The sequence below is a fragment of the Rhinolophus hipposideros genome, assembly GCF_964194185.1.
Source record: "Rhinolophus hipposideros genome assembly, chromosome: 13".
NCBI classification, from domain to species: Eukaryota; Metazoa; Chordata; class Mammalia; order Chiroptera; family Rhinolophidae; genus Rhinolophus; species Rhinolophus hipposideros.
Genome location: NC_138059.1, coordinates 20,551,867 through 20,566,776, shown reverse-complemented (window position 1 = coordinate 20,566,776; position 14,910 = coordinate 20,551,867). Strand labels below are relative to the sequence as shown.

The 14,910-nt window shown below is 31.1% G+C and overlaps 1 protein-coding gene across 5 annotated transcripts in view; it reads right to left on the bottom strand.

Moving 5' to 3' along the window:
• Positions 1–14,910, bottom strand: part of CSMD3 (CUB and Sushi multiple domains 3) — a 1,140,077-nt gene that overhangs the window by 899,958 nt on the left and 225,209 nt on the right. For all 5 annotated transcript variants that reach the window (XM_081069899.1, XM_081069900.1, XM_081069901.1 and 2 more), the window contains exon 4: positions 10,554–10,748. In XM_081069899.1, coding sequence (XP_080926025.1) covers positions 10,554–10,748 — 195 coding nt within the window. The remainder of the gene's footprint in view (positions 1–10,553; positions 10,749–14,910) is intronic.

The following is a 14,910-nucleotide window of genomic DNA, read 5'->3' as shown; positions in this document are numbered from 1 at the left end:
GCAATGGCATTAACAACGACTTATTCCCCATTTTTAGAATTTTTTTTATTCTAGAATAAAATCAAAAGATTCAGCAGCAACAGCCATTTTAGAGTTATGAGAAATTAAATCATGTAACATTCTCGGAAAATATGGTATAATTTATATTGTTTTATAAATATGTGGTTACAAATTAATGCTAAGCATAAAGTCTTTGTTAACTATATTTATACTGAATTTTTGTATAAAATATCTAAATATAAAAAAAAAACTAACTTAATTTGGAAATTAATTAAGCATCTATTGAATAACAAAATATAAAAGAAAACTTACATAATATTAATACACAAGCATTATATTTTTGGTACTGTTCACAGATGATTATTTGCAGGCCAGATACCAAACTTACAAATTAAGAAAGAAATTTAAAATTTAAAAATATGCAAAAATTGGTTCAGAACAAATCTAGATAGTTGGGTTTCTACTTCACTCACATTGTCCAGGGATATTAGGCAGGGGTGTTTTTATAATACTGATTCTATGAATATAATCCTCAATCATTTCAATATCAAGTCATGTTTTATACATCAGTAATAAGAAGTGATGCAAACCTGGGAAGCTCATTTGCTGAGTTCATATTTACTAATATTGTAAAGGACATAGGTGATTAAATTATATTTTTTTAAAAGTTCCTTCTTTATGATGTACTGCATACAAAATTTTCACTATGCTTGGATTGGTTTTCCACCACAAATTGTTTTCTTTTACTTTATGAGAATATGAACCAATCATGCTTCCAGATTTGGTTAGGTTTCCAGATGGATTAAAACTGAATATAGTACTGACCTATTAAGCATATAAAATTGCAGAATATTACTTTTGTTTATTAACCTTGCTCTTGGTTCCATCTTACTCTTCTGCTATTTTCTCTTAACATAGGTATCCTTATTTGCATTTAATTTATTTTATTTGATATATGTATTGGTTTTATGCTGCATCAACTGTTTTTTGTTAAGTATAAATTAAATATGAAAATATAATAAGTAGCCTTAATATTCTAACATAGTTCGAATGCTGTGGTAACCTCAAATATAAAGCGCAGTAAATAAAGAGAACATTGCCTTGGTCAAAAACACAAGGAATTAGTAACATAAATATGAGAACAACAGAAATGACAAACAAAATACATTTAAGACTCCATTTTTAAGATGTGTAGTACCAGTTTCATATACATAATAATTATGTAGTGAAAAGAAAACCATTGTGCTCTTTTGAGTTAGACCTGCAATTGGGAAAGATCTAAGGAAAGTATCTGTAGAAAGATTTTAGATTTCAAGTAAACTGAGCAAGAGACCAAAATGTAGCATTTCTGAAGGCATGCGAGTTTCAGCATTTAGATTTTGTTCTCTATTATTAACTGTATGGAAGATCTTTCATTATGGAATGGCTCAACCATACACACCTTAATGTACTTTACAAAGGATATTGGTGACTAATCAAACTGCACAGCAGAAAGAGCCCAAGATAAAAAATCCGCAGTGTCCTTCCAGAAAGATTCCTATAAAAATTCTTACCACTGTGCTTTCTTAGCGCAAAAGAACAAGGACTTTTCACATGGAGCTAGTCCATTAAAATATATATCACATGACATTATTTAATGTCTTTGGTGGAATGCCATCCCCTTCCTCAATTTATTCATCCTAAATCATTTTGCCTCATCTTTAGAGTTGTGGCTTTACAAAGAGCAACAGAATACCAGATGGTCATTACTGTGGTTCACTGAGTTTAAATCCTAGCAGGAAGTTAAATGATTGCTTTTCAAGGTTCTTCTCATGCATGTCACCACGGGGAATTCTGAAGCTGTCAATATATTTTGGCTAAGCATGGCCCATCATTTTTCCTTTAAGTCATGGTCCCATATAATAATTTAAATGAAAGAGAATATGATTTTTCTTTCTGTCAACATGTTTTGAAATACAGATAAGTGTTAGAAATGAGTTTTGCTTAATATTTATAAAATCCTGTTTTTATTTAGGAGCAACATTATAAAATAATTTGTTACAGCTTCCCCCCAAAATATAAACTTTCCTCAAACAATCTGGATGTTTCATTTAGAGCAAATATTTTCAATTCTTATTTGTCAAGACAAGTAACAAAAATAATTCAGATGAACCAAAGCCTCTATAGAAGCATACAGCTCAGAGTTACAAAGAATGGGCATAAACAACTCAGACTCAGATGCCTAAAAAAATAAAACAACTGATGTTTGTCTTCGATTTTCCAAATATACATTATAGCATTTTTTTCTAGGAATTGTACAGAAAGAGAAAGAAATGAAAATAATTTTATTAAGGAAAATATATAAACTTCTGAAAATTAATAATAGATTATCATAACTTATAACACTCAAAATACATATTTAATGACTATCTTTTTATTGTCAAAGAAAATAACTCACAAATATCAAATGAGGAAAATAATGCGTGAGATGAATGTTAAAAACATGGCCGACTGCTAGCTGCAATGGCAGAGCACACGCCAATTATATGGTAAGAATAGAAGGCCCTGGTTTTCTTTTCTATGTATCAGAAACACACGAAAGTCCAGCACTTATTGCTTATGCAAGAATACCACTGTTTCTAAATAGAATTAGAGGACATACATTTGGGCAATGACCCACATCACCAAATAGATCACCTTCTAAATAAAAGGTCCCACATTCAATAGACTATGAGTTTCATGAGGCCTGGGGCAGTTTCACACATTATTGTACTTAGCAGTGTGGTCTGTGCATAATAACTTCTTAACAGACATCAGTTTAATTACTGAATATACTTCAAATATGAGAACTTGCAGGAATGAATGACTCAAAAATGCTATGTTATCATTGGGAAACATTTTCACCACTAATATATATTACTTACTGATTCCAACCTAATTTTCTGGGCTAATATGGGTTTAAAGTTCCCCTTAACCACTACAACTCCGAGAAAAATTAATTTTATTGCTGTATGGTTCTAAAATTTAGATATGGCCATTCTCCGGTGCTCAATTTTCAAATACTTGTTTAGACTATGACAACAGAAGTAAGCTAGTAATTACTACTTGCTAGGTATTATAGATTAGATATTTTATATCATTAACAAATATAATCCTCATCATAATACTATAAAGTAATGAGCACTTCCCCTATTAGACAGATGAGAAACCTGAGATCTGAAAAATTAGATGTCTAGATAAAGGTTCTATATTTTCTCAGTGGAGGAATATAAAGTAAAGCAAACTTTTATTAGTCCAGAGTCCACTCTCTTGTTTTAAAAAGTATTATCCATTATATCAGAGCTCTGAGCACGTTTAATTATCAATAGATATTTTATAAATATTCTAAACAATGTATAACACAATAAGTGATAGCTGTTATTTCTACATTATTTTCAAAATAATTGTGTATATATTTATAACCAATTTGCAAATTTTTATGCTAAGCACTATATAAACATGTTTTTAAAATATTATGTCATTTAATATAATCTCCCTAACATTCATAATCTCCTGATACAGGTAAAAATCTTCAATTTTTTACATAAGAAACAACAGTCTCAGGTAATACGTGGTAGGAAGGCAAATCAATTCACAGATTTCACACTCTAATGACAAATCGTGGATCCTTGCTCCATCATGTTGGATACTTTTAAAACAATTTAATCATGATATTTTCATCCTTTCATCACACAATTGGACATTCAGAACAAGATTAGGGTACATGAGAAGGGGATTGAGTGTTGGCCTGATTCCATATTTCCCCGAAAATAAGACCTAGCCGGACCATCAGCTCTAATGCATCTTTTGGAGCAAAAATTAATGTAAGATCCGGTATTATATATTATATTATACTATATTATAATATATTACATTACATTATGTTATATTATATCATATTATATTATTATATTATAAATACCTGGTCTTATATTAAATTATGTAAGACCTTGTCTTATATTACAATAAAACCTGTTCTTATATTAATTTTTGCTCCAAAAGATGAACTAGAGCTAATGGTCCTGCTAGGTCTTATTTTCAGGGAAACACGGTTGTTGATGAAAAAGCCTGCATTTTTTTCCAGGGAGAGATGAAGCAGACAGGATCCAGGGAAACTTGTAATTATTTTCTTGTGACTTGATATCACTGGGATTTTGCTGGCACTCTTTGAGGTGATAATATTATTATATCACCAAAAGATCCATGCTTAACTTGTTTATTTATTGAAAGGTGTACATAAAATATTTTCCTCATTACTATTGAATGTAGCAGTTCTCACAGAGAACAGGCCACTTCATGGGAAATGACAGGGCTAATGAAAGTAAGATGTTGTGCCTAATAAATGTTGCTGAGAAACAATGACAAGAGTGGTGGAGAAAGTCAGTCTGTGCTAAAACATTTCATGAGATAATACTTAAAATAACATCTTTGTAAATAAAGTAAGTCACACCATAAAACCCCCGATTCTCAAAAATAATTCTTAATTCATGGTGTGGTTCATGACATTTTGATATTCAATAGTGCAGTTATCTTTTTTCTTTCGCATAAAACAGTTTATCACTAATGCTATTCTTTCTGTGATTCAGGGAATTACACTAAAACCGTCTCTTCTTTGGAAGTGGATTTAAAGAAAAAGAAGGCACTTTACTAGGTTTTCTTTATCAAGTCTTAAGGAGCTACAGATTTTAGCTTCAAAAGGAAAACTTCAAACAGTAAAGTTATAGAAAACAGAAAAAAAATGGACTCTTTTGATCTAGTACAGAAACTCTCACAATAGCACACATTTTGATTTTTCAATCTGCAGTGTGTTATTATGTATAAGGGAGGTATCACACTATGTTATTGATATGTGTTGACTTTTAATTCAGTAAAATAATTTCCAGTTTTATTAATTTTTAATTATTTCACTTGGGTTTTATTAATAAGGAGATCTATTATTAATGCAGCATCATATTTCTGAATAGCGCATCTCAGCATTACTGCATGCATAAGTGTGTAGTCAGGACATACACACAAAATAAATGGCATTTCCTGTTTCCTGATGTCTTTTTGAGATGGTTTCCTGAGTACCGAGCATTGGAACATATAAGCACATTGAACATCTTCCACTAGACCCCTTACACCTGTCTCAACATTGAGTTCCTTACAAAGTTTTCCTTCTTTTTAACACACTCTGCTAGTTTAGGTTTTTGTTGTTGTTGTTGTTGTTTATTTGTTTTACTTCTAATCTCTGATTAGAAGTCAGTACTTCTTTGGAGGGCTTTTGGTGTAATTTGCATATAGAGGACATCTGGCTAAACCTTGCCTCTTCTTTCCCCTTTCACACTAAACCTTTCATTGTTCATCCTGATTCTATGCTTTCATATCACACTTTAATCCAGAATCACTGATCAAGGTTTCTAGTCAGACAAGAAAACTATGTCTGACAAAATGAGAAGCTACTCTTATTTTCCCATTAGCTGTTTTCTTTATCGTACTGTAATAGAAGTCAGTCTTATTCCCAAGAATAAAACTTAGAAGACAGTTTTCACTCCTCATTGCAAATTCATCTAATTGCAATTTCTTCTGCTTTGTCAGAGGCAACAGCTCCCTCATTAGCCCTTTTGCTTATATGTGCTGTCAAATATTTGGTTTAGATGGCACCAGTTGACTCTATTACATCTACACACTGACATCCAAGCCTTCTCCCAACAGGATCTCACGTGTCAGATCAAAAGAAACTTCATCACCATTTTATACCATCATGCAATGTACTTCAGGGAGCAAGACTTTCCCCGAAACCTCATATGGATTCCAAGATCTTTACTTTTGGATATAAATATACTAAAATCATCAAGAAAGTATAACTCCCTTTAAACATTTTTCTCCAATGAATCTAAAATTCATCCTAATTTAGCCTGACTTGTTCTATAATTGACTCTTTGAATTTTAAAATATTAATTCTTCCTTCAAATATTTTTTTGTGTGGACCCAGGTATAGCTTCATTTATAACAATATAATTTATGTGTAACTTTTACATACACTTTTATTAATTTGTTCTGGTGTATATATCAAATGCCATTTTCGACATAGAATAAGAGTTTCAGAATGTTTAATCTAGGTACAGCATATCCATTTTATATTGCCTGCCAATTGCTTTTAATTAGTCAAGAGAGTTGGGAGCACTGGGTTGAGAAGACTCAGAGGCCACATCAAAATGCCATGGAAATGTCTATCAAAGGAAGAAATGCAGAAAATACCTGTATGCCAGGTATTTTCATCACAGACTTAGAACATAGGATTCGGTTTCACTTTCTATAGAATACTGTTTAGCCCGCCATCAGGTAGTTAGTTGCCTTTACAAATAATAGCAGATGGTGTTCATAAAATTCATCCTGCCTGTGAACAAACATAAAAATCCTCGCACCATAACCTCTAGGTTGATGCGGCATTCATTTTTCTTAATTAAACTATCATTGTTAGGAAGCATCAAAAAAACTCCAAAAGCAAGGGTTTCATCAAGGAGAGACTGTGAACACCAGGAAAAGCAATAAGCAGATCATTACAGGGTTATTGGCCCCCTGCAAAGGTATAAAATGAAGAATCAGTGCACTATCAAGTGGTCAGGAGCAGGGGAGGTATGCCATAGGCTGAACAGTCTCCTATTTTTTTTTTTTTGAAAGTAAATATTTACTACATTTTATTTAGTATATACAGATTTTATAGTGAGAAAATATTTTAGAATGAGTCCACCATATTGATAAAAAGAGAAGTACAAACAGACTTTACAAAAAGAAATTTTTGTTTTGAATTTGGGTATATCTTTCTAGGTAAATTTTTATTGGGGAACAGTATGTTTTTCCAGGGCCCATCAGCTCCAAGTCAGGTCGTTGTCCTTTTATCTAGTGGCACTTGAACTGGCAACCTTGTTGGTCAGAGCTCGCGCTCTAACCAACTGAGCCATCCGGCCACCCTCAAAAATTTTTTGATGTACTGTATTTTAAACTTTCCAGATGTCTCCTATTTTTTTCTTTCAAACAGAACTATACAAAATCCAAATATACTTTTCTTTAAGTTTTAATAAAAAATTTGGTTCATGGGAAATTGCTCCTTAGAAAATTATATCATGTGCTCCATGAAGTATGACTTTATACACTCTATCTTTAGCCAGTAAATGTTAGTTACACATGAGAACTATTTTTGAGGCTAGAAAGCAAAATGATAACCTTATTGAAAATGTTCTTGCTCTATCTAGTTTGTGTTTTTAGCAAGTCCTGTGTGACAGCTTCTGTGAAAGCACTGTCCCTAATTGAATTCCCTTCCACTCAATTGGGAGAAATTAAGATGTTCCTTATCAAAGTGCCTAACACACTCTATAGATTCTGATATTAAAGCAATTACCACAAATTATTGGAATTATTTGATTATATCATGATCAGCCCCACTAGAACTGGGTTTAATCTTAAAGGCAGAATGTTTCTGAATCATCTTTTGATTCTCAGTACACAAAATATGCTTTGCATGGGAAAGCCCCTCAATAAATATATTTGAATGAGTAAATGTATTCATTAGTATTATTGTTAAAGAGAAGAAAAAGTGAGCTTGGTAGACTGAAGTTGAGCAGGCAGAATTTCCAAAAGCAGTAGATGCCATTACTTAGATAAAAAAATAAAAATAAATTAATTAATAAATTAATAAATAAATAACAGAGAGAGAGAGAGAGAGAGAGAGAGAGAGAGAGAGAGAGAGAGAGAGAGGTTAGAATGGAAGTAAAATGAAATAAGCCTAAAGGAACTTGAGGATGACGATTTAGAAAGTTGGGTATATACTCCAGCAAAGACAAACAAAATGTCAACAACTACAATAGAAATCTTGCTTTTAGGGTTAGATGTGGATATAAGGATAATTGAAGTTATCCATCCAGTGTTTGTTAACTATAATTTCTTTCTCTCAAGAGAAGATGGAAATGGTTGCAAAGGAAAATTAGGAATATAGAGTTAGCATAAACAATAACTTAGTATGTATGTGGCCCTTTATATATGCTGTTATATTAAACTCTAACGAGACTGTGACTTTGATATTTCTCTCTCTTCATCTTATTGTAGTTAAGAAATAGTACCATATATATATATAAATTATATATATTATATATATATATAAATTATATATATATAAATTATATATATATACATAAATTATATATATAATATATATATAAATTATATATATATATATATATATATATATATATATATATATATATATACACACAATTTTCTTTTCCCTCAAATGCCCTCATCAATAAGTGGTAGAATCAGTATCTAGACTCACATTTTTCTGACTATATAGGCTTCTGAGCTGAGATGGAGTAGAAGGAGCCTCAAAACAGAAATTAATTTTCAGCTAGTATTGGGACTGCTCCATTGAAATCTATTTAAATTGTTTCCTGGTTTTAAATATCTTAATCAGTTCTTTTGATTTAGGGAGCTTTATACTTTTTAAAAAGTGACTACATTTCTTTTGGTTGATTCACAGGTAAAACTCCATTTCCTCTCTTATAATAACATATTTTTGAAGAGAGATGCAAATTATTTTGGTGAAGTGTCAAAGTGGTAAAAGCTCAGTCTTTGAGACCAGACAGAATGGGATCAAATCTGGCATCCCCATCATACCTCATTGACTGTTGGCAGAATTTTTCTCCATTGGAGTCTAACATTTCTGCACATTTTGTCCTTCTGCTCTTGATACCAGACTACTTTTTCAAAGATGTTTGTAAAGCAAACAGACTCAGAGAATAGAAATAGTGCTTTCCACCAGGCTAAAGAACAATTTAGTTTACAAGCTTGGCAGACAGAAATAGGTTATCCCTTCTAAGCAAAGGGTGGGCATGCCCACTGTAAAGAATTCAATTTCCTTCAATTCATGATTCCTCTTCTACAATACTACCTTGCTAGCTGGGAAGGCATCTCACATTCTTCATATCTTTCTATGAGAACTGGAGCTTGCAGAACTGGCACGAATGCTGATGCATTAGCTCCTGACACTTCTGTGAACAATGAACTCTCCTTTGTTTCTGACCCAAGAGTCTTCCGGCTTCTATCACCATCCAAGTAACTGGCAGAGAAACTTAACTTGCAAGTCGAGCAAAATCTTACACTCTTCATAGTCCTTCACACTTACTAAGTACCCTTGAGCAATTATTTTTAAACTTCCGATCTTAATTTCATATCGTGGTGAAATTTAAAAGTGGTTATGCTTATAATTTCTAAGTATAAGTGTTAAAATAAATGGTAACTAATAGTAGTCACGGAAACAGCAGCAGCAGAGCCAGCAGCAGTAGTAATAATAGGAATAGTGGTAGTAACAATATTAGCAGCAGCAGCAGTAGTAGTAGTAGTAGCAGCAGCAGCAGCAGCAGCAGCAGCAGCAGCAGCGGCAGCAGCAGCAGCAGCAGCAGCAGCAGCAGCTGCAGCAAAGGGAGCTAACACTTAAGAATGTCATGTATGGCAAATAGTGTACAAAGTGGCAGGTATAGGCTATCTTATTTAATCTCACAAAGCATGAACAAGTGTGTTCTTTTTCCTCTCACTGATTAAATGAGATAAATAAATCTCACAAAGTAGATATGATTTGCCTGAGGTTCCTATCTCAACCTTGACACCATCCAAGGTAATAGTCAAAGCTAGGATAAGAAGCTAGCTGTGTCTGATTTCCAGGGGTTTCTCCTGCATGCATTTGCTGCCATATGTTTGAGAATAAGCTATAAAGTCATTTAGATGAGCAGCTGGACATCTCTACATCCCATCCATAGAGGAATTACAAAAGCATATGCAAAAGATAAATGAGATACAACTCATCTAATTTTTGTTTGTTAGAAAATATAAGTCCCAGAGATAAAACAATGTGGGTCTCCAGAATTTCTATGGGCACGATTAACCCATGAATTCAGCTAATATGGAACATGTTCTATTTCCCAGGCTCTGTAGTTTGAAATTTTGTTCATAGTACTATATTACTGTGTTTTTCCCATAATACAAATAGTGCTTATTAGTATTGATACCAAACTATACAGCATTCTTAATTTCACAATTTCCCATTCCTCTACCAGAAATGTTTGAAAGATTCATAAATACAGTCAATATTTCAAAAACACACACAAAAAACATGACTTTGATAGCCTGATTAAATTTCTAAACATAAATTTCATATATTTTTAATATAAATATAAAGACACATACATATACAATGTATGCATAAGTATGTATCGAAATGTAGAAATATATTATACTGTCTCATTTCACAAGTAATGTCCTATCTTAGCAAACATTATTCTAAACTTGTCATATATCGTGCGTGTATATATGTATACACGCGTGTATATATGTATATATATATACATATGTACATATATATATATATATATATATATAAGTGCCAAACACTAAACATGTTTTACAAATATACTCTCTGATTACAACTCTTACTTTTAAAGCGTTTTCATTGTGTCAAACAAATATTCAATCAGCATAAAAATTAACATTATTTTTCTCCTTACCTCTACAGATGGGAACAGGAAAATCCCATGAGGCTGTATTAACTGAATTGGCTATACAGGTGAGTTGAGGGTGTCCATCCAGGATATATCCAGTTACACAGCTGTAGCGAATCTTGTCTCCAACATCGAATCTTGTACCATATAATACACCTTTGGGTGGGACTCCTGGGTTTCCACAAGAGCTACTCTGCAATTCTGTAAAAGGGGGAAAGGAGAGTTTATAGTCACTTAAATACATATTTTAATGTTTTAGATTTATAAAAACGTAGATACAGATATATCTTTTTTCTTTTAAAAACAGTAACAAATTTGCCTTCCATTTAAATATGTGTAATAGAGAAAAATGGGAAGGGAAATAAATTTTATTGAATAAATGTCATTCTTTGTGCTAGAAATATTTCAATAATTTGTATCTTTTAATATTTGCAGCAATTTTTAAAGTTAGCATTACTCATATTGTACAGATAATTAAAATTGAGATTAATACCATGTTGTGGCTTCTTCAAAGTTACATTCTACTAACATAGTAATAAGCAAATGAAGTTTTATTAATATACTCCCCATTACTCTGATGCTTGTACTTAACCCTAAATTGTGAGGCTTTAGGGTTAACCCTAAACATTCTTTTTAAATATTATTCAATTTAGTAAATAAATGATAAGGTATTTACAGCCTAGGTATATGTCAAATTTTTCCAGTTCTTTCCTATTATTCTTACAAAGAAACGGTGCTAGTTTATTTGCATTGTTATTTTGTTATATGTTCACCTTTAGAAAAATGTGCAAATGTTAATACTCTAAGCTTCTCCAAATAATCTTTTAATGATGTAGTAATTTATCAGAAATCATTTTGATAAGAACAGTAAAGCTAACATTAATAAGTGGCTAAATTTCCTCATCACCAATCATTCCAGTATAGTTCTAACTATCCCTCAGAGACTTTTTCTTTCCAAGCCTTAGGCAGGAAATTTGAATTGTGAAACTTTTTTTCCCACTTAAATGAGAAAAATACAGCTCAGCAAAAATGGACATATTTTTGAAGTTAGAGAGTTTGGGTTAGAATTCTATCTCTGTTGTTTAACCTTCAAAATATAATAAGAATTACAGTAAGTATATAAAGTTGTACAGTTTTAATTATATCAATATGCAAAATATCTTAAAAATGCCTGACATATCAGAATATTTTACTTATTGCCATATTTTGTTAGTTAATGCTTAAAAGTATACAAGTATAAAAATATAAGAGATTTTTAAAATCAATATCCATTTGAGAGAAAAATCTAATTTCACTTTACATTTTAAAAATGGAAAGAATATTTATAGAAAGAGCAGAACTTACAGAATTTAATGAAGTTAGGGGAGAATTATTTTTCCTTATATTATTTTCTAAGTTTTCTAAATTATAAACTTTATATGTATATTACTTTTATACTACAAATATTAATGATAATTAATAGAAATACAAAAAGTAACAAATGAATGGGCTAAAAAATATTTCAGTTTGAGTAAGCCATAGTTAATAGGACTATGCAAATGTTAATTTCCTAGTTGTGATAATCATACTAAAGTTACATATGCAATTAATATAAAGGGAAGGTGGATAAGAGTGTCTGAGAACTCTGTTGTGTTTTTATTATTTACCTGAAATCCTAAAATTACTGCAAAAATACTAAAAAAGACACTGGAATTCAAAATGAAGTATGTTTCTGTTATGCCTCAATATTCATCCCATTTGTGCAGTTGATAAATTCTATATAGTATCATTTTACATTAAGCCAAATAAATAATAACCCACTATATAATTGAAAATATCAATGACAATATTAAGTAAAAATATGAAAATTAAAAATGCTTCATAATATGAAGTTGTAACTTTACAAAAGCAATGTTCATTTAAGAAGCATATATCGAGCTAAAATTTTGTATTTTTATCCATAATAGGATTCAGGATACACTTTGGGAGTGTTTCTTAAGTGAACATCAACTTTTCTGTAAACACTTTCCAAGGATAATTTAAAAAGTCAGCAATGAATTTTAAAAGAGGTCAATTTAATCAAAAAATATGGTGTGGATTTATAAAATTTGTATTATATGTATTCAAAATAAAGTACTTATTTTTAGTTTAAAACACTTATTTTAGACTCAAACCTAGAAAAGTAAAAATCTTTAGTAATATCATTTAAGTATCAATGTTTTTATAAATAACAGGCAATTACCTTAAGCTCCCTCAGCATTAAATGAAGCATCATTAGATAATATTTTAAATATCTGTAACCAATAGTAATATTCTCTAATATTAATATTTCACCAGGCATATGCTATAAATTTATTTTCAGTAATAGTTAAAACATATGTATTGTCTGTGAATTTTGAACAATTATTTAAAAAAATACATTTGAAATGAATAGTTGGTTTTGAAATAGTTAATTTTTTGGAAAATTAATTTGATTAATAAATAAGTTGTTTACTTCGAGGGATGGTGAGGTTAATAAGTTTTGGTAAAATGAGTAAGAATTCAATCCCTTGAATATAGCAATAACAAAGGAAGTGCTCTTAATGAAACTACCACTTGTGGCCTTAGAATCCATCCACTTCTCTCCTATTCACCCCCTTAAAAAAAATAAGGTCAGGGCTTCAATTATCATAAAATTATATATTTAGGAGGAAAAGCAATCTTCAAATTATTTCACAGGAGCGGTTAGGTGGAAGAATAAGAGAGAGGAAAACTCTAAGTACTTGTTACATTCAGATTTAACTTTGATTTGAATGAATAAGCATTACCCAGAACAAAGTATCTGAAGCAAAAATGGAACACAAATGAGGATCAATGAATGAATAACAACACTGGTTGGAATCTTAATAAATTACCTATCCCGGCTTTTGGCTGAATTATTTCTATACCAATACAGATAAGAATCTAGGCTTTTTCAAAATAAAACTAAAAGAAGATAATTCAAAAACTTATCAGGTTCTCACCTCAGGAAATTCTGCTTTCTATTGCCCTTGTTTTTTGACCTTCATAAGTAAAAAAACCTACCCATCTTCGTCTATAACCGGAGTAACACATGAAGACCGTTACTAAGATGCTTCACATTCAGGTTTAATAGATTCCAATTCCATATCCATTTCTCATGGATTCTATTCTTTGTCCTCTTCCAAACTTTTAATTTGGACTTTTTTCTAAGCTGTTTACGGCCATTTTAAGAAGCAGAGTTCAAGAAGGATATGTTAATAACTGGAAGAATAGTAAAGCTTACCATCAAAAAAAAAACAAAAACGCTTTATTCTGATTGAACACTCACTTTTTAGTGTTAATTTTAAAAAATAAATAGTACTGCATATTTGAACTTTTTCATTAAATTAATGTTTAGTTAATATAAGTTTTAGAATAGCTAAGTTACACTAATTTTTAGGTAATGTCTCTCCCAACTATCAAGAATTTGAATTTCAGGGGAAAATGAAGATATACCCTATTATGTTCAGTAAAGCCAATAATAAAACAATCACTAATATATATATATATATAGTATTTACAATAAGTAGTGATTTTGTTCAACTATTATAAAATCATTCTTAAGGAAAATAGAGATTTAAGCAATAAAATAAAGAATTCTTATGCAATTTATTAAATGAACATGCAAAACAACCACATTGTGCCTTGTCCATTCAAGTCATTTCTAGGCAACTAATTGCATCTAAAATGAAAATTGCCAAATAGGCTATTTCCTTCTTTCACCAAAGCTGTCAGTAATACAGTGATCAAAAGGTTTAGATGACACGATTAAAACAATTATAGAATCTGACAAATTCTTATCTGATATTAATTCTGTAATGCAAAGATTAAAGTGGGACTAGAATGTGATGGGGGTAGGGGTGGGAAGTATTCAAAGTTATTTTTAATATTTATCTGTAAAGATAGACTCATATGTGCTCTGATGTTCATTGCAGCTTTATTTACAGTGGCCAAGACATGAAAACAACCAAAGTCTTCTTTGATAGATGGTTAAATAAAGAAGATGTGGTACATATATACAATGGAATACTATTTTTCTATAAGAAAAGATGAAATAGTGCCATTTGTGGCAACATGGATGGATCTTGAGATTATTATGCTGAGCAAAATAAGTCAGGCAGAAAAAGCCAAGAACTATATGACTTCACTGATATGTGGGATATAAAACTGAAAGCAACAAAGGAACAAGACAAACAAATAAAGAAACAAAACTCATAGACACAGACAATAGTTTAGTTGTTACCAGAAGTTAAGGAAGGAGGGGGATGATAGATGAGGGTAAAAGGGATCAAATATATGGTGATAGAAGGAGAACTGACTCTGGGTGGTGAACACACAATGTGAT